This window comes from Orcinus orca, chromosome 4 (genome assembly GCF_937001465.1).
Source record: "Orcinus orca chromosome 4, mOrcOrc1.1, whole genome shotgun sequence".
In the NCBI taxonomy this organism is placed as follows: Eukaryota; Metazoa; Chordata; class Mammalia; order Artiodactyla; family Delphinidae; genus Orcinus; species Orcinus orca.
Genome location: NC_064562.1, coordinates 46,543,500 through 46,568,232, shown reverse-complemented (window position 1 = coordinate 46,568,232; position 24,733 = coordinate 46,543,500). Strand labels below are relative to the sequence as shown.

General features: G+C 40.5%; 1 protein-coding gene across 12 annotated transcripts in view; it reads left to right on the top strand.

Moving 5' to 3' along the window:
- FRAS1 (Fraser extracellular matrix complex subunit 1) overlaps positions 1-24,733 on the top strand; it is a 552,940-nt gene that overhangs the window by 440,141 nt on the left and 88,066 nt on the right. For all 12 annotated transcript variants that reach the window (XR_007477155.1, XM_049709348.1, XM_033406458.2 and 9 more), the window contains 10 exons: positions 1,563-1,694; positions 2,796-2,921; positions 6,173-6,420; positions 11,926-12,074; positions 12,261-12,423; positions 14,690-14,825; positions 18,700-18,890; positions 20,111-20,264; positions 21,480-21,743; positions 23,597-23,785. Coding sequence is in view for 11 of the 12 variants with exons in the window: in XM_049709348.1 (XP_049565305.1) it covers positions 1,563-1,694; positions 2,796-2,921; positions 6,173-6,420; positions 11,926-12,074; positions 12,261-12,423; positions 14,690-14,825; positions 18,700-18,890; positions 20,111-20,264; positions 21,480-21,743; positions 23,597-23,785 (1,752 nt within the window). In the remaining variant the exon portion in view is untranslated. The remainder of the gene's footprint in view (positions 1-1,562; positions 1,695-2,795; positions 2,922-6,172; positions 6,421-11,925; positions 12,075-12,260; positions 12,424-14,689; positions 14,826-18,699; positions 18,891-20,110; positions 20,265-21,479; positions 21,744-23,596; positions 23,786-24,733) is intronic.

The window sequence follows — 24,733 nt, the reverse complement described above, 5'->3', positions numbered from 1 at the left end:
TTGCTTGCAAAGCACTTCGCCCTCATGGTATATTTTGTTGTTATGTTACATGTACCAGAAAACAGCTTTCCTCGCTTTACTTATAGAGACAAGGATATACCTTGGTCACACCGACAGCTGTGTGATATGACCAAAGCTGTTTAAGTTTTAGGGCCTTTCCTTTCCTCTTCTGTAAGGTAAGGATGGTGAAGACTCCCTGAGGTGCCCCCCCCACTTAAAAATAAAATCAATGTAAAACATTAAAGAGATAGAATTGTATTTTGCAATCATTTATTTTTATTTAATAAAGGGACTTCTTAACTTAGATTCCAGGGACTTCAGAGAATCCTGAATCCACTGAAATTTATGGAAAAGTTTGTACTTTTGTCTTCAAACTCCCCAAAGTTAAGAATCATTGGTCCCTACCTCTGACTATCCAGAGAGCACAAAAGATTGAGCACAAAGAAGCAGATACAATAACTTTGACATTTGACCGAATGACCAGAGCCATAAAACCTTCATTCTCACAGGGATACTATCTTCTCTCCTTCAGGAGGGCTATTTCTGGACTTCTCTAGGGCATGGAATGTACCTTATAAAATTCAACCATATCTTTTAGATGTGTTCTCAAGGAAAAGACAAATCTAAAACCTGTTGGAATCATTACCAGGAGTCACTAAGTGATGGCTCACTTGGCTGAAGTAGAGGTTAGATTCCTACTGACTTGTTAACTAAGTCCACGAGAAAGTAGTGAAGGAAACCTGTTTCTTGTAACCAACCCATGTATAAGCATACCATACGTTTAAAATATCAACAGTACAGTTTTCTCAATAGGCACTGCAGATAAATACATCAATGAGTGGCTGGTGCAGGTGTTCCTCCAAAGCTGGCTTTTAGAGAAGGGAAGGCGTGTTAAGATATAGGAAAGTGGAAATAAGAATCAAGGGTCTGGCAAATCCGCTTTGATTTCTCTCCAGTGATCAATGCTCACTTGGATGTCAGGTAATCCAGGGGAATAAAATCTTAAGGTCAATGTTTTATTCGCAAAGGTGCTCTTCCATTTATTGCATCGTGCATAATGAGGTAAAAATGGGTCTGCTGACTTCCAAACAAATGACATTAGAATTATCTGTGTAGACATTTTCTATCCTTTTAAAGTATTTTATAATGAGACGGACATCATTTCTAACAGAGATATCCCGAAAAAACGATTTCTCTGGAACATTGGAAGAATGAATTGAATCTAAAATATTCCATCAATAAAAGCTTCTACCAGCATCACCTAAGAGTGCATATTTTGTATTACTTTCCCTTCCACTAATATTTGTCAATATCACCTTGGTGTGAAAGTTGCTTCTTAGAATGACTTTGTCGTTATGGTTTTAGCTTTTTCGTTATTCAGTAGAAAGAGCTTTGTAGAATAGCTCACAGTGTCTTGCTTGCTGACATTTTCTATTTATAAGCATCTCTTCAAAGTGTTAAGGTAATCTAAAAAAGCTTCTGGCTACATATTTATAGAACTAGCCTACAGGTGACCAGACTACAAACTGATGTGTGTGTGTGTGTGTGTGTACTCTTTCTAGTTTCGGATGGAGGCCACACAAGTCCAGAGATGGCCCTCACCGTTCACTTACTTCGCATTGATCGTCACCCACCAGTGTTCCAGGTTACAGCTCCACTGCTTAAAGTCAGCCCAGGAGGCAGCACTTCTATAGGTAAGAACTGGGAACCTGAAAGAAACATGGCTTGGAAATGGAACCGTATTTCAGTAACAGTCCCTGTATAAATCTCTTCATGGTTACCAAAAAGTAGTGACCTTCTCTTCCAGAAGTTGCAGGCATCTCATCCATAGCCATCCCTCTGCCCATTTCCATGCATATGGAAGCAGCATGGAGAGAAGGAAATAAACCCTTCAGAAGCCAATGCTCAGTGATGGAATACAACACAGAATTTAGTTTCCGGTCTCTAGGAGTTTGATTTGTTGCCATCGCTAAAATATAAAGTAACACAGAGCAGAGAAGAGAAGAGAGGGAAGTGGTTTCAATGACTGCTCTTGTTTTCTCTTTAGAAAGCAAAGAGTAACAGTAGGAGTGACAAGTCACCATAACCTTCAGAAGCTGCGATGACTTAGAGTTGGCCCAGGTGTTTTATATGTGATTTTATTTACCTATTAGTATACTTACTTTTTAGAAGTTTATTCTTTTACCAAGAACATCTTAAGAGCGAATAGTGGGTACTGTGATTTTTGTAAGCTGTGCTCTACACATCCTTATCTAGTTCCTACATATGGGTATTGGCCTAAAATTACTTATCATCCAACCTATAAACAAGCCACAGGTACAAAGATGACTGTCCCTTTTGCCCCACTGCTTCTCATGTCAGTGATGGCCAGAGGAACCATTGTTAAAATAACTTGGCTCTTCTGTAGATTCAGAGAAAGGAGAAGGGAAGAAATGATGAAAAGCAAACACAATTTCTTAGAGTATTTTCTGGAAGAAAACCTACCCGGTCAGTCAGGACTGACCTTTTCATGGGCTACCATTCCCTCATTTGTATGAAAGAAAAAAGGTATTCTGAATTCAGAACTACCTACTCATAAGTTAACTTTTGCAAGAACCTACTTGTAATTTGGGAACTGACTGTATTATCAAGTTTTCACTCTTTTTTGTGGTTGATTCAAATTAAACAGCACTTTCTTCTAACCATCAGATTACCCACAACATGGCTTCCAGCCTGGCCTGGGGCTTTACTGTACCCAGAGTATACAGTTGTTAATGTACACATCTTCTCACCATGCTCTATTCTCCTGACTGTAGGACTTGAGTTGGTAGTAAGAGACATGGAGACAGTGCCTGAAGAACTCCTCTTTGAGCTCCGGAAACCTCCCCAGCATGGCGTGCTCCTTAAGTACACGGCTGGGTTCCCAGGGCCCATGGCCTCAGGTAGCTGCTCACTCTGTCATTGGCCTGCTTGGATTTCTTTTTTTTTTTTAATGTTTTAATTTTATTGTAGTACAGCTGATTTGCAATGTTGTGTTAGTTTCAGGTGTACAGCAAAGTGATTCAGTTATACATATACATACGTTCGTTCTTTTTTAGAGTCTCTTCTCATATATGTTATCACAGAATATTGTTTTCACATTGCAGTTGGTTTTATGTCTCAGACAAGAAGTAAAGCAACATTGTGGGATAAACTATAAAGAGATACGTAGAAAGGAAAAACCTTTAGTCCATTGGCTGAAGTATCTGGGACTTCTTTCTCTGTACCACTACCCACACCCCAAAACTATGAAGCTATTTCCTCAAGTTGTAGGTAAAATTTGTTGATTTCTGAAACCTGGAGTAAATGCATTTAGAACGACCTTACGTGAATGGTCAGCTGCCACTTTCCCATGGTCTGTTCATGGAGATAAATTTGTCTTCCTTATTTTGGTATGTGAATCTTCACAATATTTTAAGCACTGTGACTCTGAGAGTGTAAACTACATGTTTCTTCACCCACTAAAAAAGGGTGGTAATGTGCTCAGCTTTCCAAAATAATACTTATTGCGCTTTCCCTGATTATAAAGAATAATACATGCTGATTGTTTAGGAAGTACAGAATAGTGCAAAGAACACACCTAAATCTAATTTTTAATAGTCGGCTCTCATATATTGAAGTGAATATTATCCCTTTCAAAGTTGTCACCTTGGGATGCTGTATACTTATTCTGACAATCTGTACTTTCTCAAAACCTTTATATAATTCCTAATAGGCATCTAGTAATGCGTTCTTCTGAATATGTCTTCAGAGAGAGGGTGTCAAATCTTTGACCTTGAAGGTACATTGAATTTGTAAGAGCAACAAACAGGCATTTAGGAGTCACAAAGGCAGGTTTTTAAAAAACTTACTGAACAAAAGAAGTATCGTTAAGATAGATTTCTGACTTAAAAGCTTTTGCACAGCAAAGGAAACCATAAACAAGATGAAGGGACAACCCTCAGAATGGGAGAAAATATTTGCAAATGAAGCAACTGACAAAGGATTAATCTCCAAAATATACAAGCAGCTCATGCAGCTCCATATCAAAAAAACAAACAACCCAATCCAAAAATGGGCAGAAGACCTAAACAGACATTTCTCCAAAGAAGATATACAGATGGCCAACAAACCCATGAAATGATGCTCAACATCACTAATTATTAGAGAAATGCAAATCAAAACTGCAATGAGGTGTCACCTCACACCGGTCAGAATGGCCATCATCAAAAAGTCTACAAACAATAAATGCTGGAGGGGGTGTGGAGAAAAGAGAACCCTCTTGTACTGTTGGTGGGAATGTAAATTGATACAGCCACTATGGAGAACAGAATGGAGGTTCCTTAGAAAACTAAAAATAGGACTACCATATGACCCAGCAATCCCACTACTGGGCATATACCCTGAGAAAACCATAACTCAAAAAGAATCATGTACCACAATGTTCATTGCAGCACTGTTTACAATAGCCAGGACACGGAAGCAACCTAAGTGTCCATCAACAGATGAATGGATAAAGAAGATGTGGCACATATATACAATGGAATATCACTCAGCCATGAAAAGAAACAAAATTGAGTTATTTGTAGTGAGGTGGATGGACCTAGAGCCTGTCATACAGAGTGAAGTAAGTCAGAAAGAGAAAAACAAATACCATATGCTAACACATATATATGGAATCTAAAAAAAAAAAATGGTTATGAAGAACCTAGGGGCAGGACAGAAATAAAGACACAGACGTAGAGAATGGTCTTGAGGACACGGGGAGGGGGAAGGGTAAGCTGGGATGAAGTGAGAGAGTGGCATGGACCTATATACACTACCAAATGTAAAATAGATAGCTAGTGGGAAGCAGCCGCATAGCACAGGGAGATCAGCTCAGTGCTTTGTGACCACCTAGAGGGGTGGGAGGGTGGGAGGGAGGGAGACGCAAGAGGGAGGAGATATGGGATATATGTATATGTATAGCTAATTCACTTCGTTATAAAGCAGAAACTAACGCACCATTGTAAAGCAATTATACTCCAATAAAGATGTTAAAAAAAAAAAAAAGATAAATTTCTGTCATCCTAAGGGAACTACGTTAGGAGCATAGCAGTCATAGCCCAGTTTCTTTGCCATTATATTTAACCTATATTTGTGTAATTAATATACGAGTTCTAAAGATGTTTGTAAATTATTAGTTTTATTACTTTTTTAAGGCACATGACCACTAGTAAATCACATTAACACAATGTTGAAAGAGAAGGCTTAGAAGATGAATACAAAGAATAAATAAATTATTTTGTTTCATTATATAACATCAATTATGGCAGTCAATAATCTATGAAGAAATAGAATTGAATAAAACATCCAGGAAGACCAGTTCCTCAGTTGTGCTCGTGGAATCATTGGGACCCACGGCACTAAGTAGAATTTCTCATGAAAAGGGTTCTATGACCAAACAATTTTGATAAACTTTAAGGTTGAATATTGGAGATTCTAGAATTCTAATGAATCCTGCTGTTTAAAAATTTTTTATTTTAAATTTTGTTTAAACCTGTTTTTCTTAAACATTTATGACCTTGACATTTTTTTTTCACACCACGCCTATCAGATCTATCCCAAGTTAGTACTCTAGACTTACACAGTTTAGGTTTCTAACTTTAAATATATTTTTCAATTTCTAAGTGTTTTTTAATTTAAAAGAACCTTATGTTCTTAATTAGAACAAAGATCTCTTACAGGTTTGTCTAGCATAATTTACCTTCTTAAATTTTTCAGTAAATCTTCAGTATCAAGATTAGATTCTAGAAGGGCTATCATAACAAACAGAAGCATGTTCTTTATTCTCTAGAACGAAGAGTGATGAGTGAAGCTTAGAGGCAGATTTTGGCTGAACATGATTAAAAACTTAAAAGAATTTTACAGCTATCGTCAGTGGAAGTCGCTCCCTTGTAAAACAGTGAGGCTCCCACCTTGAGCCGTGTTGAAGGACAGGCTAAATAACGCTTTTGCAAGGGTAGTATAAAGGGAATCTTATATTGGGTGGGTGGGTGGACTAATTAGCTTACAACTTCCAGAGTTTATGATCCTATATGTCCTTTGAAATCCTGAGAACAAAGGTGTTATGGAAATGAGAAGCGTTATTCCCAGAAGTAATTGGGTTTTTTGCAATTTGTTTTATTCTTGAAAGGTGACACTTTCACATATGAGGATGTAGAGGAAAATGTTCTGCAGTATCTACACGATGGATCCTCTGCCCGGGAGGACAGCATGGAGATCTCAGTTACAGATGGCATCTCAGCAGCAACAGTGGAAGTGAGGGTGGAGGTGTCACTGTCCGAGGCCCGGGGGCCTCAGCTGGCTGCTGGCGCCTCTCTGAGCATCACCGTTGCCAGTAAAAGCACAGCTATAATCACTAGGTCACATCTTGCTTACGTTGTAAGTTCTTCTGTTTGTCTTTTTGTCCACTGCACCCTCTGACTAGGCAGACTAGAAAGGGATGCCATGGCTGAATATTTGGGCCATCAGGCATATGGCCATGAAAGAACTTTTTTCTCCCCTTGCCTATCATTCTGCTCTTAGGAATAGTTACACTCTTTATTGCAGCTGCTCCCACTGTCTCCCAAGCAGACAAGTGAATGAGCAGAACGTTGATGAAATCCCTATTTGTAGGGATGGGTGATGGTCACCTGGAAATAGTGCCAGTGTCAAAAAGCCCAAGTCCCCATATTTTAAGCTCCATTGATAATATTTCAAATGGGAATTTTAGGAGAAGAGCGTTTTAGAAGAACTTACCTGGCCAGTGACTAATAAGTAATGGTATTTCAGGGCCCACTTTTCTGAGAGAAAACCTGCTTTTCACCAGCGTCTGTCTCAGGTCCAGCTCTGGACAGAATGCTGGCATGCTCCTGTGGCAGGATTACTGACTCACCCTCCATCCACTGCCCCAAGAGCAGTGTGGTTCGGGGACTACGGGTAGATTCAGGAACTCTGTTGTTGTTTTTTCCACCAATCTGACCTTAATTTGATAAGTGATCCTGGCTAAATTAAACTCATCCTCTGTCCTTGACTTTACCTCTGGAGCTAAGGATAATGAGGATAATTAATTTTATTTTTCATTTAAGTATGTTGTAAACAGATGTGAACTCTCCGTGTAAAAACAATAATGAGTAGTTTTGACAAATATGCTGAAAATAAGAATAATTGTCTGAATGGTAATCATTCTTAGTATTGAATTTTTCCTTTGCTAATCTTAAAATTTCCACCAATAACCTGGCCTTTTTAAAAAAAACACTATATAGTTTTAAGTAATCCTTTTCTGAGCTGAATAGTCTGGCTGTAAAATCTAGTCCTGAGTAGTAGCATTAAGATAAAGCATTGGCCTGGGAACAATTGCTTCAATTGCTTTTGCACAGATTTTCCCCTAAAATTGTCTTTTTTTTAAATTATGGGAAACTGCGTCCCACCCTGATTCTTCTCATGGGTCTAGTATAGTTTCAGAACACCTTTGATTTTGTTTTTTAATTGACGGGTGATTCTTACCATAGGTTATGGTCGTTTGAATCTTATGAAACACGAATTCATAAAAATGTATGTAAAAAAAAAATGTATGTATACAGATTTAATCAGTAGGTCACCAAGGCTTGAAAAATGTTTGACAGACCAAAATAGGATTCCAGGAGCAGTTCCTTCCCATCAACTGCATATTATAAGCTGCAGTGGAAAATGCAAGCCCATTGGCAACTGAACATGTATTTTCAGAAATTGATTGAATGTGAATTTACCCACTAGAGCGGAAAGACTCCAAAAGAATTATCCTAGCTCATTGAAAGCATAGTATATTTTAAAGACTTAGCTAAGTTATACACTAACTTTCTCTGAGGGTTGTAGAATAGTTTTGTACTTAATGTCATGGGGAAGATTTTTCTAGACGTGCATAGTTAGTGAGTTTGCTGTGAACATCCAGAGAAGTTGGAAAAGCCATCTGAAACCCTGGTCATAAATGGAGCAGAATATGAAAAGATAGGAACAGGTAAGCCTGTTCTTAATTAGAGTATCATGAACTGCAAGAGGGTTCAGTGATGTCGGGAGAGGCAAAAGGCAAAAGTGGGATTCTGTGTGATTTGCTTCTTAATGGTGGTTTCCTATACACAATTTGTTATGTACTGCAAGAAAACAAGTAAGGAAGGGGTGGTATGGGTTTTATAGTTAGAATGAATGGGTTCTAATCTAAGCTCATCAGTTTTACTAGCATAATAACCGTTGACAAGTCACTAAACTCCCTAGGGCTCAGTTTTCTCATTTGTAGTATGGAGAGGATGATATAAGATTAATCTTAAATAGCTAATAGATCTCTATGCACCAGCCAAAAATACACTAATTCAAAATAAGATACCATCTATAATAATATTACTTAACGCATATTAGGTATAAATGTAACAAAATTGATGCTATGACTGACTATAAAGAAAATTTAAAGGAGTCTCTTGACAAAGTTTTAGAAATAAAAGAATTTACCAGGGGGCCAGATAGAAGGTCAACAGAATGATAGCATTTCTATTCATAAGCAAAAATAGCCAGTAAACGTAACTAAAAAGATGATACCACTTATAATAGCATCACAAAAATTATATTCTTTGGACTAAATCTAACAAAAAAAAAAACTTCTACAGGGAAAATTGTAATACTTAATTGGCAGATGTTTTAAAAGCACTAAATAAATGACAAGATACGCCATATTCATGAATAGGAAGATTTAGTATCCAAGAGATAGCAATTCTCCCACAAGTGATCTTTCCATCCAGTTGAGTTCCAATCAAAAGCCCGGTGGACTTTTTATGATCTTGATAGGCTGATTCTACAATATATAAGGAACCACAAAGGGCCAAAATTCTGAAAACGAATGACAGGAGGGCAGGGGCTTGCCCTGGCAGGTATCAGGATTCATTATAAACCTGCACTGTTTAAAGCAGTATACACTGGTATATACTAGAGAGTCCAGAAACAGACCCACACTTGGGACTGTAATATAAAACAGCTATAGCAAGCCAGATCAGTGGAAACAGGAGAAACTATTTAAAACATGAATCTGCACAAAATTACTATTCATATGTAAAAAAAAAAGACTGCTGCTACCTCATACCCTACACAGATATTAACTGTAGCAAATCAAGTACTTAAGTGTCATAAGTAAAAGTGTACAGTTCTTTATAGGGTATAGGCGAATATTTTCATGATATTGGGAAAAGGAAGAATTTCTTAAACTAGAAACAAAAAGGGCTAACTATAAAGAAAAAATTGATAAATTTGACTATATTAAAATTAAATTTATGTTCTCCCAAACACACCATAAATACAAAAAAACAAACAAGTTACAAATTGGGAAAAGATATTTACAACACATATAACCAAAATAACAAAGAAAATATAAAGAACGTCTGCAAATCAAGAAGAAAAAGATAATCCATTTGAAAAATGAACAGAAGACATCAGCAGGAATTTCAGAAGAGGAACCCATAGGGCCAGTAAACATAAGGAGAGACATTCACCTTTTTAGACATCAGGGAAAGCAAATTAAGACTATATACCATTTAATACCAATTCAATTGGCAAAAATTTTAAAGTATGAAAATACCAAATGTTGGAGAGGAAATAGATCTACAGGAGGTTCTTTGCTAATGGAACTGTAAATTGGAACAACCACTCTGGGAAAGAATTTGTCCTTGTCTTGTGAGGATGAATGTTCATATACCCTAATTGTTCCTCTCCTAGATTCCTATTCAAGAGGCACTTTCATAGGTACACAAGATATGCACAAGAATGTTTATAGCAATACTATTTGTAACTATAGTAGTCTATGTGTAATAGCAAAAATATTGAAATAAGCCAAATGTCCATCAGCATCAACAGGATATCTTGTGGTGTACTTACTCTATGGAATATTAGAGAACACTCAAAACACATGAACTATAGCTGCACAGAACAACATTAGTGGACCTTAGCAGTCTGCTACTGAGTAAAAAGAAAAATAAATTCCACAAGAGGAGTGTCTAACTCCCTTTTCTTAAGTTAAAAAAAACTGAAGCTACTTTATAATACTATATCACACTATATCAAGAAATTCAAAGAAATAAGAAACAAGATCCAGGGTGATGGTAGGCCCAGGGACAGGATAAAAGAGGAGCTCGTACATAAATGTTAATCATCAAAGTTCTAGTCTTTTGTTGAATGTTGGGTCAATAGATGTATAAATAATAAAAAGAAAAGTTAAAAGGGAATGAATACAAAATGGGTGAGAAGGGCTTTAAGGAGAAAAATTACATAAGAACAAAGTCTATAGTCTTATGAATTTTTCACCCACGGTATCTTGGACATCCCAAAATAGTAATTTTCTTTAAATTATGACAGCATTTTCAGAAAAAAAAAAAATCCAACTGATTTCACACTGTTTCAAACCCAACAGTCATTTGAGATTTGAAAAATTATAAGTTGTGTTGTGCCTGACATGAAATTTGCATTTCTTTGCCAAATTTACCAATGTGGAATTTAGAAGCTGTTCATTCTAATCAAGAGCCAGGAGCTCTGTCCTTGTAGTTTATCACCATCTCAGAAGATAATACCTTAGAACTCTTGGCTGTCTTCTAAAAATTCCCTCTCAGAGGATACTCACAGTAGTATTAGGAAGTAGTTTTTTGGAAGCCTGCATATTGTATTTGATAACTCATGTAGAAAAATAGAGAAACTTTTAAAGTATAAATTTAGGGGAAATTTTCTGAAGTTTTGCAGCTTCAATGAATTTGAGATTCCTTCCACGCTGTTATCAAGTGATGTGAAGAAATATGGAAAATTCTATGATCTTGCACTGAGGCTCTGAACTGTCAACTTACAAAGGTCTCTAGGGATAGAAATGAAAGCTGACTAAAACCTGCTGCCCCAGATCACCAGGCAGCTGTGGTCATATTCCTGATCTCGTACCTCAACTAACTGTACAACATAGCCATGCAAATTTGCATGTGAAAATACATTTGGCTATGCAATATTTGTTTTCATTGTTGCTGTGGTAAAGTGTAAAGTACCCTCATGTTCACAGCCAGCTGCTCTAAAAGATGAATGACTCAGGGAATCTTTCCAAGAAGTTGTTGCAAAAAAAAACAAACAAACAAAAAAAAGAAGTTGTTGCCTCCCTCCTAGATATTTCCAAAAATATCCTTGAAGAAAGAAGAAATTGTTCATTAAGACATTCAATTATTGTCCATGTAGCAACACAGAAAGCCAATTTTATTTCTCGATAAACAGTGCAGAGGAAAGGGAAATAGATGGTCTTTGTTAATATTGGGCATCTTGGGAGTTGAAAATCCATAGGTTCGGTCCAGGTAGAATGAAATCCATAATTTCCTAACTTCTTTTGTTAAACTAAAATTTTTATCATGTTAAATATTACTTAAAGTGAGTCCTTGGCTAAGCTAAATACCTTCCATTCTTTGTTTCACAGAATTTTAAAATTGTTATCATATGTTATAGTGGAATTTTACCTGTTTCTAAAAAGCAAACTATTCTTAGAAACTCTAGAAGAATCCTACAACTGTGTTTCTAGAAGGATGACATATTTCTGACTGTGTTTTGCACTTCACTAGATGCTTGTAATAAAAACAAAACCTTGTGTGGCTCTTATAGTAACCACAGGGCATCTCTTTGTTTTATGCCCTATACCTAAAGTGCATGTCCCACTATTATCTTGAGCTACTCTTCAAAGAAGACATTATCAAAAAGACATTTTAGGAGGAATAAATACTGGGATTTTCACGCAGTTTAAATGGTGTTGCTTTATCACAAAGGGAAAGAGATTTTTCCGTTTAGTAGAGAAGGGAGCACTCGAGATCTTTACTGGAAATATTGATTCCTGCAAACGTGCATTCATGTCTTGCCTCATATTTGCCTAATTAGGATGATTCTTCCCCCGACCCAGAGATCTGGATTCAGTTAAGTTCTCTGCCCGTGTATGGTGCTCTCTTAAGAACCTCAGGACCTGAGGTGGAAGAACTCTCAGAGGTTTCCAATTTCACAATGGAAGACATCAACAACAAGAAAATTAGGTATATAACCACCTGGTGTTACGTGACAGAATTTTTTTAAATTGTATTAAAATATGTAAGCAACTAACCAGTAGCTCCCCTGAAAGATTATGTTACTTCTGGCCCCATTGTTAAACAAAGATTTAGTCATCTTACTTGACCTGTTGGTGTGGTTCATTCATTCTGTTCTTCTGCTGGCCTTTGTAGGTACTCAGCTGCATTTGAGACCGGTGGTCATCTGGTTACTGACAGCTTCCACTTCTCTGTCTCTGATTTGGACCACAACCGCCTGGACAATCAGAGGTTTACCATCATGATCACTCCCGTCAAGGATCCACCCCAAGTCATTGCTTTCGCTGACCTTATCACCGTAAGCAGTTCAGATCAATGAACTGTGGGTGCTGTAGAGAGCAGGAGTCTGTGGCAGTGTGAACGAAGGATTTCTACCTAAATTGGATGTCAAGTCCTTCCCCTCAAATATCTAGGCAATAGTATCAAGATACGTATGGCTTTCAAGCATCAGTTTTTCAAAAAGTATGAAAATAATTACATGCAGAAGATCAAATCATTATATCCACATTATTTAATTAGTCAACAAGTATTTCTGTGCCAGACATAAATCTAGATGTGTACAGTATTTTGTATACTATGCTAGATGTATATAGCAGTAGGAGTAGGAATGTATCTTTGAGGAATTTATAGTCTAATGTTTGCAGCAACTAAAACGTACGGATATGGACAGTATCCCCAGGTCCCTTTTTTTTTTTTTTTAATTTATTTATTTTTGGCTGCGTTGGGTCTTCCTTGCTACGTGTGGGCTTTCTCTAGTTGTGGCGAGTAGGGGCTACTCTTCGTTGCGGTGTGCAGGCTTCTCATTGCAGCGGCTTCTCTTGTTGCAGAGCATGAGGTCTAGGTGAGCAGGCTCAGTAGTTGTGGTAGGCTCAGCGGCCATGGCTCATGGGCCCAGCCACTCCGTGGCATGTGGGATCTTCCCGGACCGGGGCACGAACCCACGTCCCCTGCATCGGCAGGCAGACTCTCAACGACTGCACCACCAGGGAAGCCCGGCAGGCGGATTCTTAACCACTGCGCTGCCAGGGAAGCTTCCCAGGTCCCATCTTAAATGGAGCTGATACTTATCGCTGTAAACGATATTGACAGCTCCCTTGGCGTTGGGAGGTGAAATATAATGTACCTCGATCGTGAAGTTACCTAGACCTGAATTCAAGTGCCAGTTCTGTTACTAGCTGACTGACCTTGGACCAATTATATAATCTTTCTTAACCTCAGTTTCCTCGGTTTTTTATAAATTTATTTATTTTATTTATACTTATTTTTGGTTGCATTGGGTCTTCGTTGCTGCACGCGGGCTTTCTCTAGTTGCGGTGAGTGGGGCTACTCTTTGTTGTGGTGCACGGGCTTCTCATTGCGGTGGCTTCTCTTGTTGCGGAGCTCGGGCTCTAGGCGCACGGGCTTCAGTAGTTGTGGTGCGTGGGCTTAGTTGTTCCGCAGCATGTGGGATCTTCCCAGACCAGGGATCGAACTCGCATCCCCTGCGTTGGCAGGCAGATTCTTAACCACTGTGCCACCAGGGAAGTCCCAATTTCCTCATTTTTAAAGTGTTACTATTCCTGTTACATAAAGGATTACTCTGATGATTAATAAAGTAGCACTGAAAAGCCCCAGTAGAGTACTGGCTCATGGTAGGGATTCCATAAAAGTTAATTCACTTTCCTTGTTCTGCTCTACGTACATACCATAATGCCAAAAACTCAGGATTCCTGGTTTTGTTGAACAACCAAAAATTCATAAAACTGAGTTGTTTCTAAATGGTTCTGATATTCCACCCTTTTTTTTTTTCCATGTCCACACTTCGGGGCAATCGTTTGCACCTTCCCCATTCCCAGAGTCAGGGTGACCTTCCACTTGGTAACTTGTAGATCTTCCTATATTTAGCCAATAGTTATTCAGAAGTAAACAGCTTCATATCCAGCAGGCTAGCAAAAAACACTAGGGTCAGGTTGCAAAGTAAGCATACAAAACAGGGCCCTAAAGGAAAAAGGTAGCTGGAGCACCTGCTTCTACTCATAACCGATTTATTTTCCTCCTTGACAGTAAGATAAGCACTAGCTTTCAGGTATGGTGAGCCCTTTCTTCCTGCACACCTATAAACATACACTATCATGGGATAAATGGGACTTCCTGCTGGGAACTCCTGCTATAGGACAGAGCTACCCTCATAGTATCCAAGGGAGGACTGGATGAATCATTCTGTAGCTGCGGGCTTTTGAACGTTGATACGGAAGGAAGGCAGCCATCCTGTCGTGCAGCTGTTCCAAGGTAGGTGATTAGAATGGGCCAGAGCTGCTTTACAACCAGATCCATCATGGAAGGAAGCACAACTTTGAAGGGAAACACGGAAGTCACTGTGTCTGAGCGTAGCTTCAAGAGGCGCTGAAGGATTGCCCGGTCCCAGCAGCTCGAATATTCCTCATCTCGTGCGTAGAGGATCTGCCTCCTCAAAGAAGTGGAATTGGTGCTGGAAGGTCACCCTAGGCAACACTTTTCAATTCAGTTCCTTTTACTGCAGTCACGTGCAACCGCCCAAGGACTCTCTCCAATCTTCTCTTTCTTAGGTTGACGAGGGAGGGAGAGCCCCACTCTCATTTCACCACTTCTTTGCTGCTGATGATCAGGACAGCCTCCAGGGTGACGCCGTCATTAAACTAAGTGCCCTGCCCAAGTACGGCTGCATCGAGAACACGGGAACAGGTAACAGCAGTAGATTGGCTCTAGAGTTGCTCCAGACCTGGAGAGAAGGGAGCGTGGAGGTGGGTAACTGTCTGCAGTTAACCTGGATATGGAGAACTAAAGAGGGAATGGAACCATTTCAAAGAAATGGAAGGAGGGAAGGTTTCATTGACTCAACAAAAATTGAGTGTTTCCTGTATGCCAAGCACTGTTTTAAGCACTGGGGATATATCAGTAAACAAAACAGACAGAAACCCCTACTTTCATGGTGCCTTAGATCCTGGTGGGAGGAGACAGATAAGAAACCTAATAAATGAAAAAACTGCATAAGACGTCAGGAGGTCAATCAGTGCTATGGGAAAAACTAGAGCAGGGTGAGGGGATTTGGAGTGCCAGCAATGGGGACGCAGAGGCTTGGGGATTGCACTCAGAATTGAGTGTCAAGGAAATAAAATTTTCTGTCCTTTTACTGTGAGGCAGCTGCAGTTTAGCTGAACCACAGCTTACGTCGCTGCTTTTTCTGAGGATATGACATGAATTGAAATGCATGCTTGTCTCTCTGTGACCCTCTCCTCAACATCCCTCCCCCCGCTCATCTACCCTGGACCCACTGCCCTTGGTGATTATCACAGAGAAGGGGAGGGGAGAGGGTGGATACTGTCCACAGGTCCGCCGAGACCACAATGACTGGCAGTTGAGACAGCTCCCGGCAGGTGACCGTGCTGCTGCTTCCGCAGTGAGATTCCTGAGTGCCAGCGCTTGGCTCTAACTGGTGTGCAGCTAGCAGCTCCCACAGAGAGGCCAGTGGAGGCGTCTGTGACCAGCGTGGTGCCTGGGATTTGAGCCTGGTTACCGGAAACTCATTTAGCAGGGGACATGTTTTCCTATAGAAAATCTTGAGTCTTTTCCCCATCTGGCCTTTCAGTGTGTGCTCTTAGATTTGTTTCTTGCTGAGTTAGATTTATCTCAACAAATGTTTATACAGTGGATGTAAAGATGAGTAAGATGCAGCCCCTGCCTCGAGTGGGAGACAGATATGAAGACTGATAAATTACAATCATGAAACGCCAGGACAGGGAAAGGAGGAAAGCACTGAGAAAGGACATAGGACAAAACAGTTACTTTTGCCTGTAAAGGCAAGAAAGTCGGAGGAAGCAACATTTGAGTTGGAACTTGAAGTGTCAGTGGGTAGTTGCTGTGGGCAGAGGGAAAATGGCATTTCTCACAGAGGGAAGAGCACAAGCAAAGGTGGGGAATCTTGAAAGGATGGTTGCCCCCAGCCTTCTCTTCTGTCCAGGTGATTTCTTATTAAGCTTTTTGTTTGTTTGTTTTTTGGTTTTTTTGCGGTACGCGGGCCTCTCACTGCTGTGGCCTCTCCCGTTGCGGAGCACGGGCTCCGGACGCGCAGGCTCAGCGGCCATGGCTCACGGGCCCAGCCGCTCCGCGGCATATGGGATCTTCCCGGACCGGGGCACGAACCTGTGACCCCTGCATCGGCAGGCGGACCCTCAACCACTGCACCACCAGGGAAGCCCTCTTATTAAGCTTTTTTTAACATCGTTTTATGCTAACCTGGAGTACATGTAGAAGTGAACTTTCTGGCAAGCCTCAGCCTCTCTTAAAGTGGTTTGCAGACTTTAATGTGCATAAGACTCACCTGGAGGGCCTGTGCAAACAGTTTCCTGGGCAGCAACCCCAGAGTTCCTGTTTAAGGAGGCTGTTGAGACCCATGCATTTGCATTTCTCACCAGCTCACAGGCGATGCCATTACTGCTGGTCCACACTTGGAAAACCATTGCTCTACGTTAGTATGAACCTGGAAGTAAGGAAAAGACGTTCAGGGGGCAAATAATTGTTCCAAGGCACGTTGTATAAGGACTCACCCTTTGCTCCATGGGAGTTCAGAACCAAGTCTGTTTCATACATGTGAAACTAGCTACCTAGATTCAGAATTCAGCTGATCAGAAGAACATCTTTTTAAAAACATTAGAAGAAGTAGCTTTAAGTTCATACCGGCAAGATGGAAGAAACAGAATAATCATATTGTCTGGTATGAAATCTAACAGCATGGATAATCTACATTCCTTTAGTACCGGCACAACCAGGGCAGGGCCCACCTTGATTACCTGTCGGGCATCACCGCGTTCTAGTGCAATGCAGTAATAGATGTTCATGATGATAGCCTGCACACATCAAGAACTATTTAATTTGCACATAGTATATTCTGTTTAAGAAGGCAAGGAAGAACATTAATGAGAGAGGTTTATGTGAAAAAATAGAAGGGCTTCCCTGGTGGCGCAGTGGTTGAGAGTCTGCCTGCCGATGCAGGGGACGCAGGTTCGTGCCCCGGTCCGGGAAGATCCCACATGCCGCAGAGCGGCTGGGCCCGTGAGCCATGGTCGCTGGGCCTGTGCGTCCGGAGCCTGTGCTCCGCAGCGGGAGAGGCCGCAAGAGTGAGAGGCCTGCGTACCGCAAAATATATATATATATATAGAAGGTGCTGTTTTAAAAATTGAAAGGACGGTGCTTAAAGCTTCAGTGGCAGATTCACTTGTTGAACAGCTTGTTTTCTAAGACAGAAAGTAAGTCATTATTCTATTCAAGTATATTTTTAGGCACTATTTACTTAGGCTATTTTTGATCCAAATAAAGATACTATATTTCTTATATTTACAGTGATCAAAGGAAAGAGAAAATAAAATTTGAAGGAATTATAGCAATTCCTTTTGGAAACCCTGAACTGTATGCCCTAGGGATTATCAGGTCACTGGTCACTTAGAGCCCTCTATTCTTCTGGTGTCAAGAGGAATCATATCTGAGGGGTAAAATTTAAGAAAATTCATGTCATTGAAAAAAATAATATTTGTCTTGAATTCTTATTTCAAAGAAATTATAAATGAAGCATTTTCATTCCTAGTCTTTACATTGGGAGGTAAACGAAAAATGACCCTGTCTGCAATCTAGGAAGTCAATGGCCTTTTAATATATGACCTAATCTTTGCAAAGGACCATGAAAGAGGGAAAGAGAAAGCCTTAGCGCTTTCAGATCTTCTATCTACACTTTTCTTTGTTGATGTATATCCAGGGAGTGTTTGAAGACACAGGGGTTTCTTTTTTCTCCTCTCTTTGGAAGAAAATGTAACGATTTAAAATCAATCAGTTACAGAGACTTAATTGACATAGCTGTTCCTGCTATGCAAGGAAGAGCATAGCAGCCTTGAACAGCATAGCAGCCTCAGAGACCAAGTAAGAGACAAGTCACCCATCATTTAGACAGTGTTTACTCTTCCCCTTGGCCTTTGGGCTTGGGATGAAAAGAAGAGGTAACCAGAGCCAGCACTTTCTGTGGAGCTCTGAATGGTACTTGAACATCTCAGTACCTGAACTGCACCCAAGCTCTGGATGGTCCCTGAGCATCACAGTAGCTCTGGTGTACCATCCCAGGGGCTGAGCACTAGCCCATGCAGAGGTTTCCTTAAGGAACTGAATAGTCAAATGAAAACATGCTTAAGGAGATGTTTCTTAGATAAAAAGGTATGCAGTTAACCTTTTCTTGTGTAAAGAAAGAAGGTTCCTCTTGCAGAGTGGTTTCAAAATTGACTAAAGCTTAAGGTAAAACCTTTACTATTGTATCAATACTTGTCCCATGACTTATTTTATCAAATATTTCTAACAAAACAACCACTGATTCTATGCTGTATGAAATAATAACATCCACAGTGCTTTCATACATGTTATCTCATTTGATTCCCATTTGTAGATGAAAACACTCTCCCACCTTTATTCTCAAACATATTTTCCTCTTCTGTTGATAGTGCTGTCAGGCTTTCTGGTTCAGCCCAGGAAGCAGGAATTGATGGATCAAGGTAAAAGTTCCCTCTTGCTGTTGATGCAGGTGATCGATTTGGCCCTGGAACTACCAGTGACCTAGAAGCATCATTCCCTCTTCAAGATGTCCTGGAAAACTACATTTACTACTTTCAGAGTGTTCATGAAAGCATTGAGCCAACCCATGATATTTTCAGTTTTTATGTAAGTGATGGAAACAGCCGATCAGAAATCCACAGCATCAACATCACCATCGAGGTAAAGACTTTGGAAGTTGGATAAGTTGGGCCTTTGACCACAATATCGCACCATTAGATAGCTTTGTGTGAACTCAAAAGCAAAGAAGATTGGGTTTGACCTTGAACTTTAGAGGTCAGTTTTTAAAATATAACCCTGACCTTTAGGAAACTTGTAGAATTAAGGCTGGCATTTGGGGATGGTCTGACTTGGAAATCAGAATTTCCATTTCAGAGTAAAGTCTATCTGTTCTGTGTGAAAACAGTTTGTGAGGGTCAGACAGAGAAACCTTGCCAGTCTCATATTAGGTGAAAAACAACATATGCTTATTTTTCCCTGAAATTATTGTATGTGGTTCTATGTGCATACTTGCCTTTTCTTATATTTTTTAGTGCATTTATTCATTACACTGTAACATGAAAGAAATGTGTTTCTCGTTGCTGTGTTTATTCTCATTTGAGCAACTACATAGGCTTGCTCTGTCACCCCAGGGAGAGAGATAAAAGATAAAAATCAGAATGGAATGCCCTCTGCCTTGAGAAAATAAAACAGGGCACTCTTGGCGCCCTTCAGGGACAGTGGATGAGGGGTGCTGGCACGAGGATGGGGGGGTCAAGGAGATGTCTTTAGACACCCACAGTTTCAAATATGTGTCCTCCTACAGGTACTGTGCCATGCTTAGGCTTCTAAGACTGTTCTGATTTCAAATAATGTGCCCTTTTATTCCCCAAATATACTTGTCTAACCACATGTCCGTATTTTTGGTCTGGAAAATGTCATCCTTGTACCTATGGAAAATACCTGAGAAGATTTCTGTAGCATGTCCATCAGTGTCTTTTCAAGGGGATATTTGGTTTGTGTGACCTGCTCGCCTTTCAACCTAACCATTTTGAGTGGGAATTAAAGATGGTGACATATTAGATACAAACTACTATGCATAAAATAAACACCAAGGACCTACTGTATAGCACAGGGAACTATATCCAGTATCTCATAATGATCTATAATGGAAAATAATCTGAAAAAATATATCTATATAATTGAACCTCTTTGCTGTATACCTGAAACTAACACAACTATATTTCAATAATAATAATAACAATAAAAGACAATGACACGTTACATGCTATTTCGGTCGTGAAAGTTAATGTGGTGGTGTTACTTTCTCTGAATAATGCATGTTATTTTTTTCTTCTTAAACCAGTATCTGTGTGAGACCTAATATCTTATGCTTTAATCAGAGGAAGAATGACGAGCCTCCCAGGATGACCTTGCGGCCCCTTGGCGTGCAGCTGAGCTCGGGAGTGGTGATAAGCAATTCTTCTTTGAGCCTGCAGGACCTGGACACTCCAGATAACGAGCTGACTTTTGTATTGACAAAAAAGCCTGGCCATGGTAGGACACAACTGCTATGGGAAGCTTCTTAATTGAGGTGCCCGACGGGTTATTAGAATAAACACATAGATTTCAGCCGATCATTCCTCTGCCTTGCTGGTGTGTAGTCCGTTCTTTGCATCAAAGTATAATCAAATTCACAGCTAGCTAATGTTCTTTGAGGTCACAGTAGACTCTGGTTGCTCTGAAAGCCTGAATCCTGGGTAATTGGTGTCTCTGAAATTCAATTTCAGCTGTTTTCTTGCTTTCTTATGTAACCTCAGGCAAAACAAGTTTTCAGAATCTGCACATCCTCTTCTCAGAGTAGGCATCATTGCTTGATCATCCTGGGCCATTGCATGCAAGGAACAGCATAGCAGCCTTGAAATTAATCACAAAAGGTGTTCACTTCAGGTTAGAGGAGTGGTAGACGTCTTTATGAGCTTGTTCCTTTTGCAAAGAAAGCACTTTTCCTGATTAAACCAGAAGTTTAGAAAACCACCATGGGACTCTTCTACGTACTTCTTTTCTAAGTGCCATCCCCCTAGTATTAGCTAAAGCTCTGCAACTTTCTTCTCCCAAGTGGTATCTTACTCCATCCTAATGGCTATTGGCCTTTTGAAGATGAAACTGTTGTTGATGGAGAGCTGGCAGGGGAGGTTGTTGGTCATTGCATTTTAGCTTGCCTTCATCCACTTTCACTTTCTTTAATGAAGCACTTTAACTGCCCCTTTGTGGTACACATGACCTTGAAAACAGAAAAATATGCCTCAGCCCAAAGATGCTTAGTGTCTTTCTGAATTTAAAAGGAATTTAAAACGTATTCCTTTCTCCCACCCCAGATGCCCCAGGCAGAAGGCAGCAAGTGGAGAGTGCTATTTTCACCTTGCAGAAGGTGAAAATAAGGTTTAGATAATGGAGTGAGTTTGAATTCATGGAGAGAGATTTGATTCCCAAGCCACCATATTACTGTATCCATCTGTGTCTCCTTAAGAGGTTTTTAACCAGGAAAAGCAGAACTTTGTCTTCTTTATTTGGAGCTGAGGCCATAGAGCAGCGCCCTGTACTTCTATGTAAAGTGCTGATTTGTTGGTCATTTATTTATGTGCCACCATGAGCCTCTGAGGGACTTGGCATTCTACCCAGGCTCAAGCAGTTGACAAAATCAGACAATGTTTTGGTGTCATATATACTCTACCATTGTTTCTTTCTTTCTTTTTTTCGCTTCCTTCCTAGGTCATCTGCTCCGGAGGCAAACTGCTTCTGAGCCTCTGGAGAATGGGAGGGTTTTGGTCCAGGGCTCGTCCTTCACCTACCAGGATATCCTGGCCGGGCTGGTTGGGTACATGCCTGGTGGTCCTGGTGTGGCAGTGGATGAGTTCCGGTTCTCCCTCACTGATGGACTCCACACAGACACAGGGAGGATGGAGATATACATAGAGCTGCCTACAGGTGACACCCCCCACTTGGCTGTAAACCAAGGCCTCCAGCTGTCAGCAGGTACCACAGGGATGGAAGACAGTGGCCGTGGTTTCTTCTTTGTTGGTGTGCAGTGCTTCCTTCCATATCAGCTCAGCTCTGTGGGAGGATCTTGAACTGGGTGTGCAGAATCTGGGGAGACTAGTGTTGGGGAGAACTGTTGTTTTGGGGACACTAAGAGTTGTGAGTGACAAATGTGAAACCTCTGAAGTTCTTTGGACCTCTGTCTGTGAATTTGAGAAAAGATTGAGAAGAGCTTATAGTATTCCCAAGGTCCACAAAAATCTTCATCTATCCAACTACTCGTAGGCCCAGGTCTCTTAGAACATTGCTACTACCCAACCCCACGGAAACAAACAACAAAATCTAGCAGGATTTTCAAGATGCTTATTTAAAAAAAAAAAAAAAGGCATGGAGGGGCAATTGGGAAGTCATCATTGCACCAAGAGAGATTATGTAAATAATTGAGAACCATTAGATACGGTGTTCTGGGGTCTAATGTTCACAATTTTACTTATGGATAAGCAACACTGAAGGACCTGTGACACATGTCAGTCTTGGAGTCAGTTTGCAGTAGAGAGTTACTTAGAGAGTGGGCTTTTTTCCACAGAGCATCGGTGTCCCACTGGAGTTCCGTTTGCTTGTTTATTCTTAGTTTCATATGTATTTTGTAGTGAAAAATATATGGTATAATGGTATTTGAAAATTTGGAGATTCCCAAAGGTCTCAAGTATTAGCTCTGGGACTTAACTTTGCCCTATTTACAAGCTAATAAGTTATCCTCTTACTGTTTCATGGATGCTGGTAGAAGACACGAGATTCCTTGGTCAGAGACAAAGTACTTTGTGACAGCACAGCAGGCAGCATTGCCAAGAGCAATTTTGCATCTATTCGCAATGCCCTCCAAGTCCCATGGGGGTGATGCGGAGGGCCCAGATGAATACCTCCGTGTGCAGTGTAATGCATTACAGAAGAGGAACACTGAGCTTGGGGAGCTCCCCGTGTTATAGTAGCGATAAGCAAGCCTGATCTTTGTCCCAGAGGAAGATGTCACCTCATCCCTCAGGGTTACTCGCTGAGAATGGCCTGAGTAATGAGTGGTCAGGCCCTGCATTCTTGGCGTTACCCAGCAAGAACATGCAGGGACACTCAGGGCCCATGGTGGGTTGCCACTCCAAACACTAGGATGTATTACACATGAGTGACTAGGACCTACTTTATCAGAATTTACTATTTTTAATGTGAGAAAATGGCGGGAGAGGAAAGCAAGGGGGAAGACCCTGAGAAGACGTGTTTTCCAGGAGACAGTGCCTTGTCTCCATCCCCAACACCTGCGCAAGCCTTCCAGGGCCCAGCGCTCAGGTCTCCCTGCTCTGTAACCCTCACCATATATTCTGTCTTGAGGAAAACTGATTCTGACTGTTCAGTCTGAGAGGGCAACAGATATGTTTGTGAGTTTATGTAAAGCTGTTTTTTTATGATTTGGTGATCCTTAAGTAAATAAATTAGGTCCAAGCAGGTTTCATCATAGGTCTGGGAATTCTTTATATCACAGAACTAGGAGTTATTACATAGATCTAGATACTAACTGAAAGGTCACTGGCGTAGGGCAAGCACTGGTAGAGAGTGAAAGTGGATCAGAAGAGAAAAGGGGCTCAGGTCTAAACTCAAGGGGTGATTAGCAAATTGGGAAGTTGGGACTATTCACTTATGGAAATTAAAGTTTATTCAGCTGGAAACAGAAGGGCAGGCAGCTGATACTTCCTTAGACCAGGGAGTGTGTGTTAGTTTAGTCTCCAGTCTCCTAAAATCATTTGACATCCTATTCAAAAGCAGCGATGGGGAATGACCTAATCTATCCCATTCTCTTCCAGGGTCCGTAGCACCCATCACAGAACAGCACTTGAAAGTGACAGATACTGACTCAGGTGACCATCAGGTGATGTACATCTTGAAGGAAGATCCTGGTGCAGGGCGCCTGCAGTTGGTAAAGCATGACAGCCTGGAGCAAATCTCCGTTAAAGGCCCCGTCCAAAGTTTCACCCAGGCTGACATCAGCCAAGGTCAGCTGCTTCTCTTCTGCCAACCCAGACTTCCAGAAACTCCACCCCCAGTAGTCAAATGAGAGATAAGTGCCTGGTAGCCTATGGCAGCAAACTGAGCACTTTTGTTTTGAATTAAGAGCTGAGTTATAGCTTCATTTATTCTTTCTTGTCTCCTCAATTTTTTTGGTTTTGCAAAAAAACTCTCCTTCTTGGCTAAGATGTGTTCATGCTTTGACATAGCATTGATGAAATTGGGGGCTATTATAGACGAAAAAATCATTTTGACTTGCTATGATGCTAAAAATGTGTGTGAGAGAGAGAGGAAAAAGAAGTGAATTGGGATGGATTAAGGTGAAAATTATGCCTGCCTGAGGGGAACAATTTATATCTCTTTCCAGCTCCCCAAAGAGCACAAGTTAATGAACTAAGCAAAATGGAAGGTCATAAATTGGAGCTGCCTGAGGGAGATTACATAGCTCATCCCTCATCCCATAGCTCCAGAAAATTACATTTCCTCATCCCATAGCTCCAGGAAATGCTGATGTAATGTAAAAGCATAAATGTTAAATGCTACATAGTTACTGTACAGTGCTTTCAGGGGTAAAAAAGGAAAGAAAGTTACATATTTGGATGGAAAGTAATCCAACGTCATGTAATGATGTGCAGTTCCATTTAGAGGTGGAAATGTGTCCCCCTAGGAGCGGAAGGTCCCGTCTGCCCTAACGCCCAAAACTGATAGCAGCCAAAATCTCATTAGACATGTTTAGTGAAGGGAGTGGAATAAGTCCTTAATTTTTCCATGCCTCAGTGTCCCTTTTTAGAATATGAGAGCAGCACCTCTCCCTAGATGTTTGGCTATCTTTTCATTGCTAGGTACTTATAAGTGATGCTGTGGGTTAACAAAAATGTAATATATTGCATTTTTCCCTTTGGATCCATTTGACTTCTAGGTAGAGTTTATTTATT